The sequence below is a fragment of the Hypomesus nipponensis genome, chromosome 8 (genome assembly GCF_054491055.1).
Source record: "Hypomesus nipponensis isolate SF chromosome 8, ASM5449105v1, whole genome shotgun sequence".
In the NCBI taxonomy this organism is placed as follows: Eukaryota; Metazoa; Chordata; class Actinopteri; order Osmeriformes; family Osmeridae; genus Hypomesus; species Hypomesus nipponensis.
Window position 1 is genome coordinate 6337475 of NC_140368.1, and position 20515 is coordinate 6357989.

At 43.1% G+C, this 20515-nt stretch overlaps 6 protein-coding genes across 20 annotated transcripts in view; all 6 read right to left on the reverse strand.

Moving 5' to 3' along the window:
• Positions 1-1968: 1968 nt before the first annotated feature.
• On the reverse strand, positions 1969-2988 carry LOC146274904 (B-type lectin plumieribetin-like). Of its 2 annotated transcripts, none has more exons than XM_084703195.1 (3): positions 2846-2988; positions 2594-2687; positions 1969-2382 (listed from the first exon to the last, which is right to left on the reverse strand). In XM_084703195.1, the coding sequence occupies exons 2-3, from the start codon at positions 2681-2683 to the stop codon at positions 2113-2115; spliced, it is 360 nt and encodes a 119-aa protein (XP_084559321.1). In that variant the 5' UTR covers positions 2684-2687; positions 2846-2988; the 3' UTR covers positions 1969-2112. The 2 variants fall into 2 exon arrangements, with proteins under 2 accessions (XP_084559321.1, XP_084559322.1); XM_084703196.1 differs by having other exon boundaries at positions 2842-2953.
• A 3045-nt stretch (positions 2989-6033) lies between these two features.
• LOC146274905 (B-type lectin plumieribetin-like) lies at positions 6034-7296 on the reverse strand. The gene is made up of 3 exons (XM_084703181.1): positions 7171-7296; positions 6788-6881; positions 6034-6347 (listed from the first exon to the last, which is right to left on the reverse strand). Exons 2-3 carry the CDS (start codon positions 6875-6877, stop codon positions 6081-6083), a joined length of 357 nt encoding a protein of 118 aa, XP_084559307.1. The 5' UTR covers positions 6878-6881; positions 7171-7296; the 3' UTR covers positions 6034-6080.
• A 1357-nt stretch (positions 7297-8653) lies between these two features.
• On the reverse strand, positions 8654-9791 carry LOC146274906 (B-type lectin plumieribetin-like). Its single transcript, XM_084703341.1, has 3 exons — positions 9533-9791; positions 9134-9227; positions 8654-8931 (listed from the first exon to the last, which is right to left on the reverse strand). Exons 2-3 carry the CDS (start codon positions 9221-9223, stop codon positions 8671-8673), a joined length of 351 nt encoding a protein of 116 aa, XP_084559467.1. The 5' UTR covers positions 9224-9227; positions 9533-9791; the 3' UTR covers positions 8654-8670.
• Positions 9792-10273: 482 nt separating this feature from the next.
• LOC146274907 (uncharacterized) lies at positions 10274-11965 on the reverse strand. Its single transcript, XM_084703340.1, has 4 exons — positions 11517-11965; positions 11202-11306; positions 10874-10975; positions 10274-10469 (listed from the first exon to the last, which is right to left on the reverse strand). The coding sequence occupies exons 1-4, from the start codon at positions 11715-11717 to the stop codon at positions 10386-10388; spliced, it is 492 nt and encodes a 163-aa protein (XP_084559466.1). The 5' UTR covers positions 11718-11965; the 3' UTR covers positions 10274-10385.
• Positions 11966-12211: 246 nt separating this feature from the next.
• On the reverse strand, positions 12212-13580 carry LOC146274908 (uncharacterized). The gene is made up of 4 exons (XM_084703339.1): positions 13353-13580; positions 12989-13093; positions 12741-12842; positions 12212-12572 (listed from the first exon to the last, which is right to left on the reverse strand). Exons 1-4 carry the CDS (start codon positions 13578-13580, stop codon positions 12483-12485), a joined length of 525 nt encoding a protein of 174 aa, XP_084559465.1. The 3' UTR covers positions 12212-12482.
• A 299-nt stretch (positions 13581-13879) lies between these two features.
• Positions 13880-20515, reverse strand: part of slc4a2b (solute carrier family 4 member 2b) — a 35530-nt gene continuing 28894 nt past the window's right edge. For all 14 annotated transcript variants that reach the window (XM_084702738.1, XM_084702725.1, XM_084702732.1 and 11 more), the window contains 9 exons: positions 20266-20414; positions 19916-20110; positions 19123-19356; positions 18859-18948; positions 18589-18755; positions 18109-18362; positions 17824-17993; positions 17372-17545; positions 13880-16861 (listed from right to left, as the gene is read on the reverse strand). In XM_084702738.1, the coding sequence (XP_084558864.1) occupies positions 16781-16861; positions 17372-17545; positions 17824-17993; positions 18109-18362; positions 18589-18755; positions 18859-18948; positions 19123-19356; positions 19916-20110; positions 20266-20414 (1514 nt within the window). In that variant the 3' untranslated portion in view covers positions 13880-16780. The remainder of the gene's footprint in view (positions 16862-17371; positions 17546-17823; positions 17994-18108; positions 18363-18588; positions 18756-18858; positions 18949-19122; positions 19357-19915; positions 20111-20265; positions 20415-20515) is intronic.

Here is a 20515-nt window from a genome sequence, read left to right on the forward strand (position 1 = left end):
GAGATATCTATGAATATCATTGCGATGGGCGTTCCTGCTAATCTAAAGTGTATGTGACAGTGCCAGACTTGCAAGAGTATACGTGAGTGAAAGTATTTAGCTGTCACTGAAACAAGATGGTTTAATGTCAAATAGAAGTTAGACATGTCAGTCACCGACCTGAATGCAGCTCAACAAAATGGCAACCGAAAATTATTCATTTCAAGCCTGCATGCTTTTCATAGCTCAAGCTGTTATGACCAATACAATAAATATACCGTCTCCAAAAAATTAATAGCCACTCTATCACACAGGGATGTGACACACACGTAAAAAACTTTAACCTTGTTCACGTCACTGGAGAAGGAGATTCTTTTGCAGTAATAGCCAAGTAGGCCAGAGGGTGACTGCTATCTGTGTGTGTGTGAGGGTGCTTTGTGTGAATGTGCATGTCGATGGCTGTGTGTGCCCATGCGCGTGCATACAGTATATGTTAAAGTGTGTGGGTGTGGGTGTGTGTGTGTGTGTGTGTGTGAGCGCGTGCATTTGTTAGCCACTTTGCGTAAGCAGCAGCCTCTAAGCTTGGTCAACATACTCGTACTTGTACTGTAAGTCCTTTCAGCATTGTGAGCAAGTACTGATCATATGCTTACAGACACCCAACACACCACATGAATTACATTAGGCTACAGTGGGAGGCTGGACTGGAAGCTTGCTTAGACACTGGGTCTCTATTCCACTTGAAGCAGCATGCAGGGGAAGTAAAAAGGCCTTAGCTTTTTACAAGAGGCTGGGAGAGAGAAAAAGGAACAGTCATGGAAAACTGATGGTGGTAAAAGTGCCAGAGTTGGCAGTAATTCTGAGAACTGGACACCACTCTGGGCAGGAACAACACTGTTTATTATGCTGCCTGTTTGGGGCTGGAAATGCGTTTTTTTTCCCCCTGTTCTTCCAAGCAGAAACCTAAGAGATTCAAACTTTGTGACATTAATCCATTGACACTGTGAGGATAATGTTATGTTCTGAAACAGCAAGTGGTTGTCAGGTTGTGTCAATGAAGAAGTAGTAGTATGAATGTGATTCCACCAAGACAATATATTTGATTCATTTTGATAGTTCCATACTTTCTTCAAACCCATAGAAAGCATGATAAGTTTAGGATATTAGTACAACGGTATAGCTGTTCTACAGCAATATACCCTCTTGACTGCTCAGTCCCTGGGGAAAAGTGAGTAGAGCTTTGTATGCCATCTAGTGGTAGTCACGCACGACTCAAATAGACAGGATAAACAATAGGATTCAAATGTACAAACATTGAATTTATATACAACTGAAGAAACTTTATTTGTTGTGTTCTTTTTGGGTGTATTTTTCTTCCCTATTAAAATGTCTGTTCAAGGCCTAAAAGCTGGAACATGTGTAAGAAACGGAATCTCGCAACCCTTGACCCTTTAAGATTTTGCAGCGTTACAGAAAATAAACTCAAATTAAGACATTCACCTGCCAACCTTCTAATCACCGTCTTGTTCTATTTTTAGAGCTGAGTGAGAAGAGCTTTTGAGCCTCAGCTTTACCTCTCCCTCACACCGCTAATGAGATTTACACTTGGCACAAGATGCCGCTTGGGAGACAATGGTGGTGTCTAGACGAGCTAGGCGCCTGGCGCACCGAGACTAGAGCTGCAGACCAGACTGACCTAATGAGGCCATTGATTGGCAAGCGGCGTGCTCGACATGTCAAAAGGTGAACTACATTTTTTTCTTTGTGGTGAATCATTTCAACATATCCAGTATCACATCTATGACATGATTATTTCTCAATCATTTTTCGAATGGGCTCCATAACGTCTTACCTCCATCCCCCTTAAAGCCACAGTTTTTTCCATCGTCAAAACAGGGACCCTGATTGTGGATGTCAACTAACTACTGTTGCAGCGAAGTACTTCTTAGGCCGATTATCAGGGAAGTGAAAGAAGCAGCAAGACGCAAATTCAGGTTTGTAATGCTCTTTATTGAACTGATTGAAGTCAAGAGAGAAACAGTTATACCCAGTTAAATAACAGTTTGATATGATGCAGTGATGGAAAAACCGTTTTGGTGTGGGTGCTGCTTCCCTAAGCAGAGCTGAGAGGGCTTAGTTCTTGAAGCCCTTTGACTGGGCGGAGGACCACACCTCCTCTCCGTCCCTCTCCACCACCATGGTGCCGTCATTGCGCAGGTGCAGGTGACACATCTTGAAGCCCCCGGATGCCTGGCTCTTTGTCTGCCACATCATCTTGTTGTCCCTCTTGTACATCACCAGGTTGCAGTCGTCCTGCATGCACAGGCGCCAGGCGTCGCGCTGGCCGGCGGTGTCCGAGTTCCACATGGGCTTCCAGCCGTAGATGATGAAGTTACCGTCCTCCTGGATGCATAAAACAAGGAGAGAGGGAGGGAGAGGGAGAGAGAAAAAGATGAAAGAGAAAAGGAAAGAAATAGAGAGAGGGTTAATGGTCAAACTTGATTCAAGAGCACACAAACAGTCCAGCAGAACTGAAGTATTTCACAATGTTGGTTTCATTGTGACTTTGAAAGGCAGTTTCAAAAATAGTTCAGTTGTTGTCCCAGGCGCCCACCTGGAAGACAGCCTTCCACTCATGGTTGTTGGACATGATGTAGTCTCCCTTGCGGAGCTCATCGAACTTGGACATGTAGTTTCTGCTCATGGTTCTGTGAAGAAAATAAAGTGGCTGGTTACATTAAGGGTCACACAGGGCAATGCAAAAAAACATTTACACTTACCTACACTTACATTTAGCTGCTGTAAGAGAAGGGATAGAGAAAGAGAAAAAGAGAGCGCATGTGAGAAGGAGTAACAACATACTCACAGGCTGGTTCTGGAGTGGATTTGGAGAAGTCTGAAGAATCTGGAGTTCTGGGTGGTTCTGGAATGGACTTGGAGAGTCTGAAGAATCTGGAGTTCTGGGTGAAGTGTCCTTCATTCAGACTCAGTCAGCTTATATAGCTATCAGCCAAAGAAAAGACCACTGAGATGTAGAACACGGTCTCTGTAAAGCTATAATCAAATCTGTTACACACAAGTCTACAGAGAAGCAATTTGGAGTAGTACACCCAGGCTTATGTAATTTGGAACCCTGGCTATGAAAGAAGCACTAAAATGTTTGGATAGTGCTTAAAAGATGTGAAAATTGTCATTATGTTTATTGGTAGCACATGGTTTGTCTGAAAGAAACTGTGTCTGAGACATTTCAGAGATACTTTCTTCAACACATGATCAAAGATTATAATCACCTCAAACGAAAAATAAATAATGCTGGAACCTGGACCATGAGGTAATGTATGGACTTCAATCAACCCTAAAACTATTCAAAATGTATATACTTTGTTAGTAACTGAATGTCCCTTTTAGTTTCTCCTCTGCACTTACTACAGTGAAGGTCTTACAACAATATCATACATAATTAAGTTTGAGACACTGATGTCATGGTGTTTCAGGCTATCATTGAACAGTGAACCAAATGTACATCTTTGTGTGCAATAACATTCAAAGACGGGGTGTCCATAAATATTATAGCACAATATGTGTTTCTAATTTGCCAAGCAGACAAGGATCCCAAATACTGACACTACTGATGTGCTGCAGCCCTGTCTACAATAAACCTTGATATAATCTGTGACCATTCAGCCATGGTACAGTTATCTGTCCGCATTCTGGTTTGACTGACCTATTGACTAGAACATTATATTTCAGAGTTTAAAGTAATGTAATTTCACAATGTGATACCATGCAGCGTGACTTACAAAGGACACAGGGCACATTACCCGTCAGATGAAGAGGCTCTCTCAGTGTGAAGGATGAGCTGGTTGTGAAGTCTAATTGTGAAGTACAAGTAGCTCCTCATCTCTGCTGACACAGTAACAACCGTGTGTCTGTAGACGTTTCAGGGGTATGGCTGGCCATCTTGGCCTGCCTCACATTTTTTCATCAAGGTCCAACAGCAATGGACATTAGTGAGAGGTCACAGAGTTCAAGGTCCTAGTCAACATATCAGCCAAGAAAAAAATAGAGTGAAAGAGATTTATTTTAATGTAGCTGTGCTTGTGTTGCAAGAAATTACATGAGCTTGTAAAATGAGGCATTTAATTAACAAATGACTCTTACATAAATTAGTAAATCGTATACTGACTATTAGCATAATATTAGATGATCCTTCTTGCAGTTTTTCACGATTGCTAAAACACATTTCTTGAAACAGTCAACCATTTTCTCAAAACTGTAAACACAAAACAAAATATTCAAACTCAATTTCTATAACCTCTGATTTTTCTGGCAAAATCCAACACTCGCCCCTAAACCATGTAACCTGTGCTTACGTAAAATCAAACAATGCTGTCAGATCATAAACACAGCAATAATATATAAATATATTAATATATCAATATATAAACACCATGGAGCAATCATTAGACACAACACATAAAAATGGAGAACACAGCATCCAGGCCATGTATTTCCATGTAAAGACAAATTTGTTTTCTATACACAGTAAATGCATTTACGTAGCAATAAAGACATTTTTGGGGGGGATTTTGAAGCACTGGATTTTGGTGTTTCAGCACCCATTGACACTTTCCTGATGTATGACTATGTTTAGCTTGTGTTCTGCACCTCTGTTTTGCCAACCGTCCCTGGAGAAGGGGATCCCTCACTGAATTGCTCCTCCATTTCTTCCATTTTTTCTCCTCTGGTTAGTTTTTCTGTGAGTTTTTCCCCGTCTTCCTTGTGGTTTGAGGTTGGCTGGGTGGCAGTTCTATCAGCGTATGTGAAGCCCTCTGTGACATTGCTTGTAAAAAGGGCTGTACAAATACTGTGCATTTGATTTGGTTTGAAAATATTACAGTAACCATCACAACTTAGTACTGTCAACAAAGAACAAAGAATAACGGTGTGCTGGATCCAGCCTTGAAAACACTCCACACCTATGTAACCAAATGCCAATTCCATTGCCTGTAGGGTGATTTACCCTGGTATATGGGTTTCGGTCATAGACCTTTCACCCCCACACAGAGAAAAACTCTTCAATTGGGTTGAGAAAAGGGCTGTATGGTGGAAGGTAAACATTTACGTAAAGTAAAAAATGCTATTCTTGTATATAGACACCATGGTGAAAGCTGACATTGTCCCAAACCACCATTAGAAACAAGTGTGAACAATTTTGAGTCATTGTGTATACAGATGACAACTGTGTTGTAGTTGTGTTTCCTGTTTGACCCCTGTGTTTACCATTTTATAGCACAAGTGCATCTCAGTGCAAAATGTGTTTAGTGAATGAGAATGTGGTAGAGTTTTGCCAAAAGAGTGTCCGATTTGACAAATTGGTTTAGTTCACTGAACATTCAATTCAGAGAATGGGGTTTAGTGTTTTAGCAATTGTGAAAAACTGTAAAAGGATACGGTAGCCAAGGTACAGCACATGGTTGTGTATTCCAACACAAACAATGTTTCCATTACTTAATGTGAGACAAGAGTGACTGTGTGGCATGAGTATGTATGAACTTGTTTTAAAGATTTACACATAATTGGAAGGAATGTGTGTGCTTGGCTAAACTTGTTTTATGCCTTAGGCTAAACATTTTTCGGAGTGTGTAAAGGCCCAGGTTATTTCTAGAAGTATTTGAAGTGTCGTTTATGAATTTGTACCATTTTGATTTATGCATATTGCTCAGGAAGAGCTTATAGGAAAGCATCACCTGTGGCCTAGTTCTTGTGTAGGGTGAATTCAGGTAATCTGGGACATTGTGTCATGTGGGACACCTCAGCTTCAGGGTTTTCCCCCCCTGCTATGACAATGTCTAGTCCACAGAACTTTTTCTTTAGGTTTAGCATGGATGTTATGTGACGGAAATCACAAAACTTGATTGGTGTGGTGTCACAGAAAACAGCGGGGAAACTGGAAGCTCCTATGAGGTGCAAAAAATGTCACCACACCTATCTATGTTGTTCGCATGTTGACATGTTTCCCCCACACATGAAAAGAAAAAGAACAAGCAACGGTTTCAGTGACGGCTGTAGTTTATTGTTTGAAAAATCATTGGGCGGTTTTACTTTTGTCCGCGGGACATGGCAGAGGACCACACTTCCTCGCCGTCCTTCTCGATCACCATGGTGCCGTCATCCCTGAGCCAGAGGCGACACATCCGGCAGCCGTTGGACGTGTGGGTGTTGGTGTGCCACATGGCCTTGTCGTCCCTCTTGTACATCACCAGGTTGCAGTCGTCCTGCATGCACAGGCGCCAGGCGTCGCGCTGGCCGGCGGTGTCCGAGTTCCACATGGACTTCCAGCCGTAGATGATGAAGTTACCGTCCTCCTGGATGAAGAGAAGAAGAGGGAGACGTAGGGAGAAGAGAGAGAGAGAGAGAGAGAGAGAGAGAGAGAAAAAGAGAGAGGGAGAGAGAGAGAGAAAGAGACAGAGAGAGAGAGAGAGAGAGAGAGAGAGAGAGGGAGAGAGAGAGAGAGACAGAGAGAGGGAGGGAGAGGGAGAGAGAGAGACAGAGAGAGAGAGAGTGGGAGGAAGAAGGACAGAAAATGTTCATCAAAGGTCTGTCTGGTAGATCAGGGCTACATATTGGATAGCCCTTTTTACAAGCAATGACACAAAGGGCTTCACACACGCCGAAGAATTGCACCAAAACCAATCTGAACCCTTGTCCTCATGCACCTTAACCAACAGAAACCCACACCCATTCTAGGTTTGCAAACATAACTCATCATTTGATCATGATAGCTGTACACATCTGTCTGTCTCACCTGAAACACTGCCTTATATTCTTTGTTGTTGGACCACAGGTAGTCCCCCTTGCGGAGTTCGTCAAACTTGGACATGTAGTTACTGCTCATAATTCTGCTCCACAAAGGAAAGACGTTTAGAGTTGAAACACAAAGTCGGACATTTGGAAGTTCACAGTAAGAATGAACCAGGGTAACTGTCTACAATCAATCTTTTCAGGTCATCTCAATACCTAAAAAACACCTACCCCTCCACCATATGGCAATATGTTGGCCTAGATATTCAATGCAAACAATACAACCTTCCTCTGTCAGCTTCGGAATGAGCAATATTGTTCATAGCACTGATCATGTGTACCACAGACAGACGGACTGACAACACACACCAATGACAAGGTACTCACAGGCTGTGTCAGGCTGGCTGAGGATGAGAAGATCAGACAGATGGAGAGTTTCACACCTCCGAGTAAGGACCAGACTGGTTTTTATAGCCAGGGATGGAGGGAGGTGACGAGAGAAGACAAAACTGCTCTCTTCCTCTCAGAACAAGATTAAGAATAGAACACAGCTCCCTTGTCGGTGGAGCGTTTCATATCGTTTTCTACTTAAAAGTCTCAGATGAGACAAACTAAGTCGAGAGCACATGGCAGAGCACACTAGTCTCCATCACTACATCCACTGTTATGTTATATATTATGTTATATGTAATCATAGTTATGCAAAGACCGGAGAGTTAGAACCTCCTTTTAGGAAACACAAGATCATTCATCTCAAAAAAGCCCCTCCTCAAACTAATCTAATCCAGTACCACTGGTTAATGTTTCTATAAATGAATTAAATGAGCAGAGCCGAACACACTCAAGAAACAACTCCACGTGTTCAAATCAAATCAAAATGGATTTGTATAGCCCTTTTTACAAGCAATGTCACAGAGGGCTTCACATACGCTAATAGAACTGCCCCTCAACCAACTTAAACCCTGAAGGAAGACAAGGAAAAACTCTCAGAAAAACTAACTAGAGGAGAAAAAATGGAAGAAACATTGGGAGGAGCAATTCAGTGAGAGATCCTCTCTTCCTTAGACGGTTGGTGAAAGAGAGGTACAGAACACAGGCTAAACATAGTCATACATCAAGGAAGTGTCAATGGGTGTTGAAACACCAAAATCCAGTTTTCAACTTGGGTCAGTTGGTAAATGTCAGTATAAGCAGAGGTAGTCACACGTGATCAGAACTGTTGGCATGGTAACTCCACGTGATCAGAGCTGTTGGCATGGTTTGAATGGGATGTATCAAAACTATAAAGAATTAAAAAACAATTATTAAAATGGTCTGAATAACTAAAGAGAATGTCTGAGAAGGGACTGAGCGTTAAGATGTTGTTCTTACCTAAATCATATTTGTTTTAATGAGAGTATGGTGTTTTCCGTGAGCCGATTGAAACACAGCAACATTTTCATAACTGTTACCCAATACCAAATGAAGGAGTTGTTCAGTAGAAAAACTCCCTCTCTTCATCAGCAGAATCCCCTCTGTCTGATCCACCATCTGACCTTTTACTCAGGTGTGGCATGTCAACTTCATATCATCAGTATGGATTCATCCACTGTAAGGCCAGTAGGTGACGCCACTGAGTTGGAAACTTCCAATGTCGACTGTGCTTTTCTGTAAGTTCTCTCCGTAACGTTCTTACACTCTAAATATTAACAGTAATGGTATGAGTATATGTTTCAAACAACTGAAACATTTAATGCTAGCACTAATCATATCAAAATATATCACGAGTACTGACTTACCGGTTGCTTAAGAGTCAAAAGTAGTGCAACTTCACACATCAGCACACACAAAATAAAAAAAACACAAAAAAATGATAACAGCACAACAAATCTTTGTTTTTGGGTCATTTTATTTCATGCCTTTAGAGTCAGCAGAGCTCCAGATTGTATCTCCGTCCTTCTGCAGGATCAGATTCCCCTCATCCGTCAGCTGAACACGACACATGTTGCAACTGGTCTTGGAGGTGTTGGTATGCCAAACAGGTGAATCCTTCTTGTTGTACATGACCAGGTTACAGTCAGCCTGCATGCACAGGCGCTCAGGGCTTATGCTTCCTGTGTCTGAGGCCCAGTAGGGCTTCCAGCCATAGATGACAAAGTTACCATCATCCTGTGAGAGAGAGAGAGAGAGAGAGAGAGAGAGGAGGAGGGAGGGATGGAAAAAAAGAAGAGAGGCAATGCATTGAAAATTTTTGAAAGATTTTGAAAGAATCTGGAGTCATAAGCATTAAGCATGCACATTTTTCACTATCTTCCTCTAACAAGGATCTAATCTAGAGTGGTTTAGGAAAGTTTTATTGTTAGATACTAACCTGAAACACTGCCTTCCACTCACGGTTGTTAGAGAGAAGAAAGTCTCCTTTAGTCAGCTCATTGTCCTTGGACAAATAGTTTCTGCTCATAATGCTAAACAAGATACAGATCTGTCAAGGTAGCATTGTGGTTTTATTTTCTAAATATGCAGAGATCTGTCAAACCTTTGTTGTTACTTATACATATACAAATTCTAAAATATGTACAGAATATAAACACATTTAATGAATGCATCAGCATATATTATACCATTGCATAAATATCAATAACATAAATAATATTTCCTGTGTCCAATGTTTTACATTCAAATGAACAGCTTTATATCTTAATAGTTAAAATGCAATGCAGAGTATCAAACAGGCAACGAGTAACAGTTAAATGAATTGGACACAACTTACACTTTGTTGAAGACCTTAACCAGAAAACCTGAATGTTCTGAGTGAAGTGTAGACCAGGGTGCACCCTAACTTTTATAGACCAGGCAGGGATTTGAAAGGATTAGGTTTGAAAGGAAATAATTTGCATTCAGGGCCATGAGGAACATGTATTAACATGCAAGAAGGATGGAGACGAAGACATACAATAAATAAAGAGGCTCATTCACCAGTGATTTAACACATCCGTCTTGTTCAAATCAAATCAAATGTACAGCCCTTTTTACACGCAAGCATTTCCCCTCAGCCAACTTAAACCCTCAAGGGGTTCAGTATTATAAAAGAACTGCATAGCCAGCTTCTAGAACTTGGCAGAGAATCTTTTTAGAATCAGCAGAACACACCCATAATGAGACACTCTGAATCCTCCTTTTTGTGTTCTTTATTTATAATGCCCAGTGCAGCTGACAGGGTGTATACTTCGTGATGGGCCTACACGTACGTGGTTAAACAAAGGTACACAGAGTAGAGAGAAGATAATGCTGATACTAACTGCATTAGAAAATAATAATAACCTTTAATGTTTAATTTGCAAATCATTTTCAATCATTGATAAGGCTACATTATATTTTTGTAAACTTGTTTTAAAACCTTTTTAAATGTGTGTGTATTTGACCTAATTAAAATAGTAAGTAGTCTGTGACCCCAGTTTTACTGAGTACACCCACTTCTTGTGAACAACAATGTTTCACTTTTCATCACTGCTAAGATATCCACATATTTTATTCAACAACAACAACAGGGTACAATCAAAAACATATTACGAAGCGTATGGTGTAATCATGAGCGCCGGGAATAAGTGAGAAGTCTCCAGTCATCATGCCCTGCTTGCAAGCAGAGTGGGGGCTCCGCTGCTATAACTCATCTTGTCGCAGTGACTCCGTCTTTTATCGCGAAAATCCTGAAACGAAACAAAATAGCAGATTCATGACTCAGGAAAAATGACTATGGGAGATCATTCGACAAGACAAAGAGTAGAGCAACAATAAGGATCATCTGAATGAATGCTTCTACTCAACTCTTCATTATTCAACTTCAATTACATTTCAATTGCAACTTATTTGAAGTGAAAGGAGACGATAGGAGCAGGAGAGGGGAGAGGAGAACAAGAAGCCTAGAGCAGAATACAATACAAACTCTTACATTCTAAAAGCTTCTACTCATCCTTAAAATACTTGAGCTTTTCATATGAGTGTTCTCACATAGGTCTGTGCGAGCATTTCATTTGTATGTATATGTACATTTTCAGTAGTATGAATGCGTGTTCCTAAACGTCCCCTAATAGAATACAAGGTGTCTACCTACCTGTGTGACAGCTGGTTTGTGGAGACAACTGACGTACGGCTTGGGGTCTTTCTCTATGTTGTCGCCGATTACTTTGCAGCAAACCACACAGTCCATCAGTGGCTGTAACACAACATGACACGAACTATGACCTATTTCGCTATGCTAGATAAGAAAAGTAGGCGGTGATAAAAAACAACAACCCACTCACAACAAAATCGATAAAAAGGAGGGAGGGAGGGAGGGGGGAAGGAGGGAGGGGGGGGAGGGGGGAGGGAGGGTGTAAGTGAACTCGCCCAGGGCGCCAAATGTGGAAAAGAGCCTCAGATAAAAGAGGTGTTTCACTTACCCGATCATTCCTGAACTGGCAGCCATCTGGGTTCGTTGTGCCTTTGGAACACTTAGTCGGTTTCAGGTAGAAGTTATGGTAGAGATGTCGAGCATTGAAGCCAGTCTAAAAAACACAATGCGACTTTAGCTTCAGTTTCATCCATACTAAAATGTGTGACCTGTTACGACATCTTTAAATATTTAACAATTAAAATCAACTATACAGGTATCATCTTAAACTAGTCAAAAACGACCTACAGTGTGTGACGATGTTGATTAAAGTTCCAATCCATTATGTAATTTTTCATATACAATATACACAGCAATGTTTTACCTCAAACTCTGATTTAAAGATGGTCTTGAAGTAAAGAAAATGGTTTTGGACAGCATGATGAGAGCGCAATTGCTGCAGCGCGAGGTCCACTGCTCTCCTGAAGCCGTCTGGCAGCTTGTTATAGGCTTCTTGAGCCTCGGTGGAGCTCAGCAGGATTCCAGCAGTTACCAGCAGCAGCAGCTGTACCAGGGACGCAGCCATCTTCCTCTGTCTGTCTGGACTGAACAGATGGACTGATGAAACACAGATTTACAGTTGTCCGTGGAACTTCCCTTATACCCCTTGACTCAACAGGAATGAGTCTCAACATGAGCAAAATCAGATTCTTGCAATGAGGCCAAGTAAATATTTATACAGCCAAAAGGGGATGTGGTGTTTTGCCTCTCTCAAAGAACCGAAAGTGAGATGGTGCAACTAGTATTTTGATGTAGCTCCTTTAGTTGTTTTCCTTTCAATTCAACCATTTTATATAAATGTCAACAGCAGATCTGTCATCGTTTGCCTGAAAATAACAATTAATCAATGAGATTCATTTTTGACTAATAAAACGCCTCTGTTGAACATAGTGCACTACACTTTGTTAAGTTGATCAAAAAAAATACACAGTCGACATACTAACTACAAAACAGGGTTTAGTTCAAATTGCAAGTATGTACTTGATAATGTAACACAGAATACAATAAAACCACAGTCTCTACCCACTAACCAGATTTAATAAACCCAAGTGTAAAATGAGGTCAGTATGAGGAGTAATCTTAGCAATACAAGCATTGCATGGGACATTCATATCTCTAAACACTGTTTGGGGAACAATACTTTGGTGGCACTTGTTTTGGACTACCAGTCCCAGGTGCCAACTATGAGGGCAAATCCAGCTCACTCTTTTAAACACTTTTATGTAATTCAACTCTGTTTAATGACCCTATTATGGTTACATTTTAAAGAGCTATAAGGTGGTCAGTTTGTTCATTGAGTTCCTGTAACTGTCAGAAGAGTGGGGGCTCCATTGGTGTAGGCCATGCTGTTACAGTGCTCCACCCTGGATGTCTTCATATCCTTGGATTCAAGAGAGGAAGTTTTTATCTTTCACATGTTTCAACGTAGCTCAATTTACATCCTCTACGTGGGATATTTTGTGATCTTTTAAATACGGTGTTAACTCACAAGGTCATGTGTAATGTGGTGTCATAGGTGTTAAACCACCAGGCACACATGGAGACCTACCTCTGTGAGAGCTGGTTTGTGGACACAGTGAACATAGGGTTTGGGGTCCTTCTCAATTTCTCCGGCAAATGTTTTATAGCACACTGCACAGTCGATCAAAGGCTGAAAAAAATCACTCACTTTTACACTTCTGAAGCATTCGGGCAGCCAGCAAACTATTTCTTCTGGATTTATAGCATTTTTCCAACTCTAAAATCTGGTGACCTGATGTTTGCGGGCTGGGTCTATCGTTAGCCACACGTACTTACTCTGTCGTTCCTAAACTGGCACTGCTTGGAACTAGTTGTTCCTTTTGGACACTTGGTGGCTTTCAGATAGAAGTTGTGATAAATGTAACTCACATCGAATCCAGGCTGGAGAAAGACAGAAAACAAGCACATCTCATCATTCCACTTACAAACCTACAGTGCAGTGCCAGAACAGTTACATAAACTACATTCCTCGAGTTTCAGTACTGAAATGTTCCATTGTTTACTTTTGGCAAGGGGTCTCCATAAATACTGTGTAAACTCTAGCTAACTGTCTGCAGAGACAACCCTCTGGACACTGAAGAGGTATCAGTGGTTAGAGACAGACCTTTTCAGCACTCAGCAGAGACAGACCATACAGTACCTCAATGTTGGATTTGAGGAGACTCTTGAAGTAATTAAAATGGTGTTGGACTCCATCGAAAGAGTGGAGTTGCTGCAGCGCCAGGTCCACTCCTCTCCTGAAGCCGTCTGGCAGCTTGTTATAGGCTTCTTGAGCCTCGGTGGAGCTCAGCAGGATTCCAGCAGTTACCAGCAGCAGCAGCTGTACCAGGGACGCAGCCATCTTCCTCTGTCTGTCTGGAGCACACATACTGAGTGGATTTTTCAGAATCCCACCCACTCCACACCCCCAGGCGAAACATTAACTAGAGACAAACAGTCTTGTCAGCAGTCAAGTAGACAGACAATGTTTGTCTTTCTTGTTTTTTCGGCCAGTTAAAGGGTTTCACAACACTCAGGACATTGTTCAATTTTTGCTTAAGCTTTGATCCTTTACACTAAAATGTGACTTTGTTTTTTTATTAAGATTCAAATGACAATCAACACTGACATTTTTTATTGACTAGATGTAATCAAAATGTAGGTAAAAAAATCACAACAAAGATGATGTTAAATAGAAAATTATCTTTATTTGCCATTGATATTTGAACTATGTACAAGGAACATTTGAATTGCTTTTCAAATGGAACTACAGTTTAGTGTGCTGTGTCGGTGTTTCAGTCAGGCTCTGTGGCATTGTACACAATCGATCCATCCATCTTTCTATCCATCATACACAGCCAAATACAAAAATATTCATTCCACACATCCAATCCTCCTCCCTAAATCCCCCTTCCTGCTGTTATCTGACTATGGTCATGATAAACAGGTTTAACACAATCCTTCTACACCCAGATCACAGGTGATAACACCATTCCTGGTACAAACAGGAGAGACAGAGTGGCATCTTAAAAAAAAAATGCAAATCCTACTGAGTGTTATTCTACAGGCAGACAGTATAGATAGAGCAAAGACAGTAACATGAGACTAACCCTACTGAGTGTTATTCTACAGGCAGACAGTATAGATAGAGCAGAGACAGTAACATGAGACTAACCCTACTGAGTGTTATTCTACAGGCAGACAGTATAGATAGAGCAGAGACAGTAACATGAGACTAACCCTACTGAGTGTTATTCTACAGGCAGACAGTATAGATAGAGAAGAGACAGTAACATGAGACTAACCCTACTGAGTGTTATTCTACAGGCAGACAGTATAGATAGAGCAGAGACAGTAACATGAGACTAACCCTACTGAGTGTTATTCTACACGCAGACAGTATAGATAGAGCAGAGACAGTAACGTACGAGACAAAGCGGTTAGACGCAGCAACACTCACACGCACACATCCAAAGTTGACCTCTGATTGGAGGCAGAAGTGTATCTGGTCACACGTGTCACACACGTGTCACCAGTGGCACTTGAGATTTACTGTAAAGCACAACGACATGACAGAGACCAGGCAACATGGAGGGAGGGGGCTGGAAGGTGAAAGAGAAACCCACAGAGGGGGGAAGGGATGTCTCTTGTCCAGTATTCAAACAGTACAAACTGTTTAGTCAGGTCAAATTTGTACATTCATAAACAGATTCTCCAGCCTTGTATATTCATAAAATAATACATTTCAACAACCTCAATCCTGTCATATGGGTAATGCACAATGAGATTGTCTACATAGAATTAATTTCAACTTGGTCGACATGGACATGATTGATCTGTTTACAAGTAATGATCTACTACACTTGGTTTCTAACCAACAGGTATCAATAATTATCCGTAAAATGTAGCGAGATAAATAAAACAATTAGCTTATGATAAAATGTGGAATGTCGCAAGAAAAAAAATGAAGCTATAGGCTAAACCCAATAGCCTACCTCACATAACACAAACAAGATGGCTAAAAAGGTGAGATGATTGATCCTCACAGTAAGTATGTAACTACTCTGAACTATTTTTATGACAGAAGTTTGGCAAAGAAAAAAAACTGAACATAGCACATGAAAAGAATCAAATAAATTTGTGCTCTCCCCAATAAACAGAGTAATTGAACAGTGTTTGGACCTTCATAGGGATTCAGTAGGAGATGGCATGCGTCTACTGAAGTGACAAACTGCACAACACTAGAAAAAATACGACAGCTCAATGTGGCAATGGATCACTTTGACTAGTGTGCAATTTGCTTTTGAGATGTGCTACACAAGAAGGAAACTCCAAGTGTACCTGCAGCTGACCATAGCCTTGACCTTAGGCCACTTTAGGAACCATTTTAAGGATCTTCTATGTATCAGTATGGGAAAAGAAAAAAACCCTGGAACGATTGAATTGCACTTTTGAAAGCAATGGGTACAACAATTTATTAGTTTCATAGGCTTGCACTCTGCTGGTGAGATTCAGTCTATGCAAGTAACAGCCAAGCATGCAATTGGGCTCTATTGAAGGAAGTTGAATTCAAAACAGGCATGCTTGAAACTCAATAAAAAAAGAAGAGGTTTCCACTTTGTAATTGATAGATATACATATATAAAACAATCCGAACTTTTGACATTTTCTCTTTCGATGATGTCACGGGGCCATGAAAACATTTTCATGAAGTCACACAAAAAACTATCATATATATATACTTAAATGATTTAATGTGAAATGACCCGCTTTGGTGTCTTTTAAAAAGTGCGGAGAGCTTGGATTTGCACTTGACTGAGCAGCAATCTAAAACAAGACAGACAGAGGAATGTCTCCCAGCACAATTATTGATTCCTTTATAAGGCGCTTGGTGAACTAAAACAAGTACACAAAAAGCAACAGACATGAAAAGCTCAATATGTTAAATATATTGAATCCAGGAATGTATCCCACATATTCCTCCACATATTCAATGTGAATCAGAGCAACCTTTCAGGGTTGAAAACTACAAACGATACACTGTTATCAGAATCAACTTTGACCTTGCTATCCCCATAGCCTTCAGATATGACGGGAGATTGTCCTCCCCTGAAATGTTAAGAATGGCTAACCTACTGAAATATTTGATTATATAACTTAACATTGCAAATCTTCCAATGGAGAATTGCCGTTTGTGTTGGTCTCTTGTGTTTCAACCTGTGAGCCGCAAAGTGCTGTTTGTTATGTTAAGAGTCCAGACGATTGTGATGCGCATAGTGCACCCCCATCGTCCAGAGCAGTGAACCCATCCTGCTTTTGTCATCAAGCAGAACCAGGCCCAGGTCATGTGACTGCAACAGCCAATAAGCTTGTTAGGTGTGCTGAGTAATGCAAACCCCTCTTCTGACATTGATATGACAGCAATGGAGGCAAAGGGCCAACGAAACCATACAGAGGAGGGTCAGATTCCAGGGGTGGTGTGTTGTGTTCTGGGGGCAGCTGTTAGTTCTGAGCTGGTCATTGGCTGGTAGTGTGATTGGCAGGTAGGTGTGGCCACTAAGGAAAGGATATGCTTGGTTCAGGGGCGGGTCACACAGGCATGTGCATCTCTGTGTACTCGTCCTGGCCCTCCCTCTCATCGAAGGTGGGCTCTGCCTCGTCTGCATCCAGCTGGAACAGAACAGAGCGTTTGTATCAATGTTATGACCTGCAAACTGCAAATATGGACTTATCGACAGGTCTGCAAATGCCTTTGTAAACAGAAATTTGTTAAAATGTTAAGAAATCGAGCGACAAAGTATTTGCAGACCTGTCCAAAGTCCAAATTTGGTTTCTTATATACAACAACAATAATCTGGCAAAAAAAAAGACGCCATGTTGTCACCATCTCCAAGGCAACCGCTTGTTGCTAGGTCCATAAAAACATTTGCAGACCTCTGTGAACTTTCAGAAGTCTACAAACGGTTTAGCGGACTTCTTAGAACTTCTCTGGACCAATAGGAACAGCGCATTGGTCTAATTATAATAATAGTATATGAGAAACTCATTTTATTAACAAACTGATACATCAGAAGTAACGTAAAGATAAAACAGGGAAGCAGAACTCGATGGGCATCTCTTCTTAAACAGCCACAGGTGATTACAAGTGGCCCGGGAGCGCCCCCCGGTGGCTGGACTTACACACTGCATCTCCCTGTTGGAGAAGATGCGCGGCAGCAGGAACATCTTGACGGGGACGGTGAGGATGAGGACGAAGGGGAAGGCCAGCGAGGCCACGGTGGACATGACGGCCCACAGCGCCGCCAGACACAGCAGCTGGATCAGCGTGAACAGGTGCATCCGCAGGGTCCGCACCTGGAGACAGACCCCGAGGGTCAGGGACTGACTGGAGTGACGAGGAAACACTGAGGAGGAGAGGAGGACCTGGACTGGGCCCCAACTAACAGCTTTTGTTTGCGTTTTCCTTAGAAAGACCACCCACACACACACACAGACGTGTCAGTGTGAAAGTGTGCGGCGGCCTGACCTTGTTCGACGTAGGTGTGGTCGGGGTGGTGCTCACCTTGCGGACGTAGGTGTGGTCTGGGTGGTGCTCACCTTGCGGACGTAGGTGTGGTCTGGGTGGTGCTCACCTTGCGGACGTAGGTGTGGTCGGGGTGGTACTTGGGGGGCATCAACAGCAGCATCATGCGCTCCGTCAGCTGGATGCCGTTGAGTGACATCACGCCCATGTAGAGGAAGATGCCAAACAGCACGGCGATGGGGATCTGACGCAGGAGGTCTCCAATGACGATGGACATACCTGGGGGGGGGGGGGAGGAGACAGTTTTAAGGACAATGCTAAACTTTCGAAACGAACAACAGGATAACGTTCTAAATCCTCCCATGGTTCAAAGTCCTACAGTCCTGACACCTACCCACTAGCACGGCCACCAGTAGCCCCGTGACCCTCTGCTCCTTCACTTCCTGGATACGGGGCTTGTCGCCGGGGGCGACGGCCTTGCTCATGACAGTGAGGGCGTTGGCGTGGGTGACGGAGCGGACGGTGGCGGCCGCCATCCAGGGCAGGCCGAACAGGGCAGAGGTCCCGCCCAGCACCACGATGATCATCAGGTCCAGATGGAACCCAGAACCCTTCACCAACATCCGCTCCTTCTTACTCACTATGAGTCTGGAGACAGGGAGAGGGGGGTGAGAGAGAGGAGTTCAAGAAAGGAGAGGTAGAAGGAGAGATGAGGGAGAAAGGACACATTTTAGATCCTAAATCAATCATTTTATACAGTATAGGCTTGTCCCATACAAGCCCACTACAATTACCAATGTCTCCAGTGCTTGTGGAATGGAAAGGACACATGGTACGTGTTAGATGTGTGCGTGGGCGCTGCAGGGACACTCACGAGGTGATCTGGGTCTCCATGAAGATGAGGATGAAGACGAGGAGGGCGGGCAGGAGGCTGCCGAACATCATCCAGATGGGGAACTGCCCGTCAGAGCCCAGGGGGTTCACCACCCAGCCCCGCTTGTCCGGGCTGGTCACCGAGAACCCACTGGGGACGCTCAATTTCTACACCGGGGCGGGGGGGAGGAACATCAGGGAGGAGTTAGCGAGTTTCGCTCAGTGAGAATGCAACGGGGTGTGTGATTGGAGCAGGTGTGGTGTGTCACACCTGAGTGTAGGTGTCCTGGATACTGTAGTCCATAAGCACCATGAGGAGGATGGCGATGGGGACCCCAAAGTCTCCTATCACCCTGCGCAGCTGAGGAACACAGGAGCAGGGGTGAGCCCAGACAGGCTCCCTCACAGACCATAACACTAACCTGCTAATAACGATCATGCACAGACCATAATGCTCTCATCTGCACCAGGCATAATAGAAGTCATTCATTCTGTGTGCGTGTCTCCCTCTCCTCCTAGTTCACCTGCACCTTACCCTGCCTGGGAAGAAGGCACTGTTTTTGAACTTGCGCAGGTAGAAGGCGATGAAGAAGGTTCCGGACATGAGCACCAGAGACAGCAGAGCTGTGTTGGGCTGTCCCTGGATCTTTAACGGCACCGTTGCCGTGCCGTTACCGAGCTCCGTATCCTCGGTGACGTTCTCTGCCACGCCGCCTTCGGCTGTGCCGTTGGCAAGGGAACAGCGCTGCAGCGGGTGCTCCATGAAGATCTGCCCAGCGACACAGAGAGTTCATGTTGGAGCATCCATCACGCACACTGAGAACATTGTTGTGTACACACACACGTTCGCTTAAACAAGGCTTCAGAGGGATTAGTGCAGACATCATACTTTCTAACTCCCACACTAACCTGTTCCTGGGAAGAAGAGATTAATCCATAGAAAAATCCCTTGTTAAGTCGGAGTGAAAAGAGCTCTAAACATAGGGGCATTTCTTCAAATCATTAAGCCTGGATCAAAGTTTGACTCCCAATTCATTCTACTTTGTTCCCAGATCAGGGTGACTCAATCACAGCAGATTTTAGAGCTCATTTGCAAGGAAAACGTCCTCCTTCCGACCCCAGCTTCTGGGTGCTGTCCAAAGAAAAGTCACTTTGCTTCAATCAGCTACCAACACTGCTATTAGAATACAAACGCTAAAAAAAGGAATACCTTAAATTGAAAATAAAGTACATATTATCAGTGATGGTAACATTTTTGTTCGTGCATCTCTCAGGGAGATCGGACATTTGTTACTAAGGTTTCAAGGTCACGTTAAGGTCCTGGGTACCTTGCCAAGCTTGGAGAAGGTCTCGTAGATGAAGATGAGGGAGATGAGGAAGGAGAAGATCTCCTGGGTGAAGCGGGAGACAAAGCGGACCAGGAAGCTGCCCTCGAAGGCCACCATGAGAACCACGATGATGATGAGCCAGAAGCCGATCCACACACGGCCTGTCAGGTACTCGATCCCGTTCCCTTTACAGAACTGTGATGACACACACACACACACACACACTAAATAGTTGAACACACTGTACAGCACGCCACAACATCAGTTTGGTAACAAGGTACCTCAGCTCAGCATCACTGAGGCACAGTGACGTGTTTCAAAGGCAACATGATGCCCCCCGGCACACTCACAGAGTAGAAAGCCTCTTCGAAGACCAGCAGGGGTCCTGAGAAGCCCACCACCAGGAGGGGATTGGCGCCCAGGAGACAGAAGAAGACGCCCTGCGTCGCCGTGGCGATGATCAGCTCAGACACGCCGATCAGCCCCTCAGTCTTCTCACCTATCGAAAGACACAATGTCACATGACTACCAACCCTGTATACCCTCCTAACGTCAGCCCTCTCAAAGACTTTACACGGCATTTGCCTCCCGTCTGCATTT

Excerpts from the sequence above, each read along its gene's own strand:
- LOC146274907 (XM_084703340.1), bottom strand. The coding sequence starts at position 11,717 with ATGGCTGCGTCCCTGGTACAGCTGCTGCTGCTGGTAACTGCTGGAATC. Across the intron at positions 11,307-11,516 it reads TCTTTAAATCAGAGTTTGAG|ACTGGCTTCAATGCTCGACA; the intron begins GTAAAACATTGC and ends TGTGTTTTTTAG. Across the intron at positions 10,470-10,873 it reads ACAAACCAGCTGTCACACAG|GATTTTCGCGATAAAAGACG; the intron begins GTAGGTAGACAC and ends GTTTCGTTTCAG.
- LOC146274904 (XM_084703195.1), bottom strand. The coding sequence starts at position 2,683 with ATGAGCAGAAACTACATGTCCAAGTTCGATGAGCTCCGCAAGGGAGAC. Across the intron at positions 2,383-2,593 it reads AGTGGAAGGCTGTCTTCCAG|GAGGACGGTAACTTCATCAT; the intron begins GTGGGCGCCTGG and ends TTATGCATCCAG.
- LOC146274908 (XM_084703339.1), bottom strand. The coding sequence starts at position 13,580 with ATGTGTGCTCCAGACAGACAGAGGAAGATGGCTGCGTCCCTGGTACAG. Across the intron at positions 13,094-13,352 it reads TCCTCAAATCCAACATTGAG|CCTGGATTCGATGTGAGTTA; the intron begins GTACTGTATGGT and ends GTCTTTCTCCAG. Across the intron at positions 12,573-12,740 it reads ACAAACCAGCTCTCACAGAG|GATATGAAGACATCCAGGGT; the intron begins GTAGGTCTCCAT and ends CTTGAATCCAAG.
- LOC146274906 (XM_084703341.1), bottom strand. The coding sequence starts at position 9,223 with ATGAGCAGAAACTATTTGTCCAAGGACAATGAGCTGACTAAAGGAGAC. Across the intron at positions 8,932-9,133 it reads AGTGGAAGGCAGTGTTTCAG|GATGATGGTAACTTTGTCAT; the intron begins GTTAGTATCTAA and ends TCTCTCTCACAG.
- LOC146274905 (XM_084703181.1), bottom strand. The coding sequence starts at position 6,877 with ATGAGCAGTAACTACATGTCCAAGTTTGACGAACTCCGCAAGGGGGAC. Across the intron at positions 6,348-6,787 it reads AATATAAGGCAGTGTTTCAG|GAGGACGGTAACTTCATCAT; the intron begins GTGAGACAGACA and ends CTCTTCATCCAG.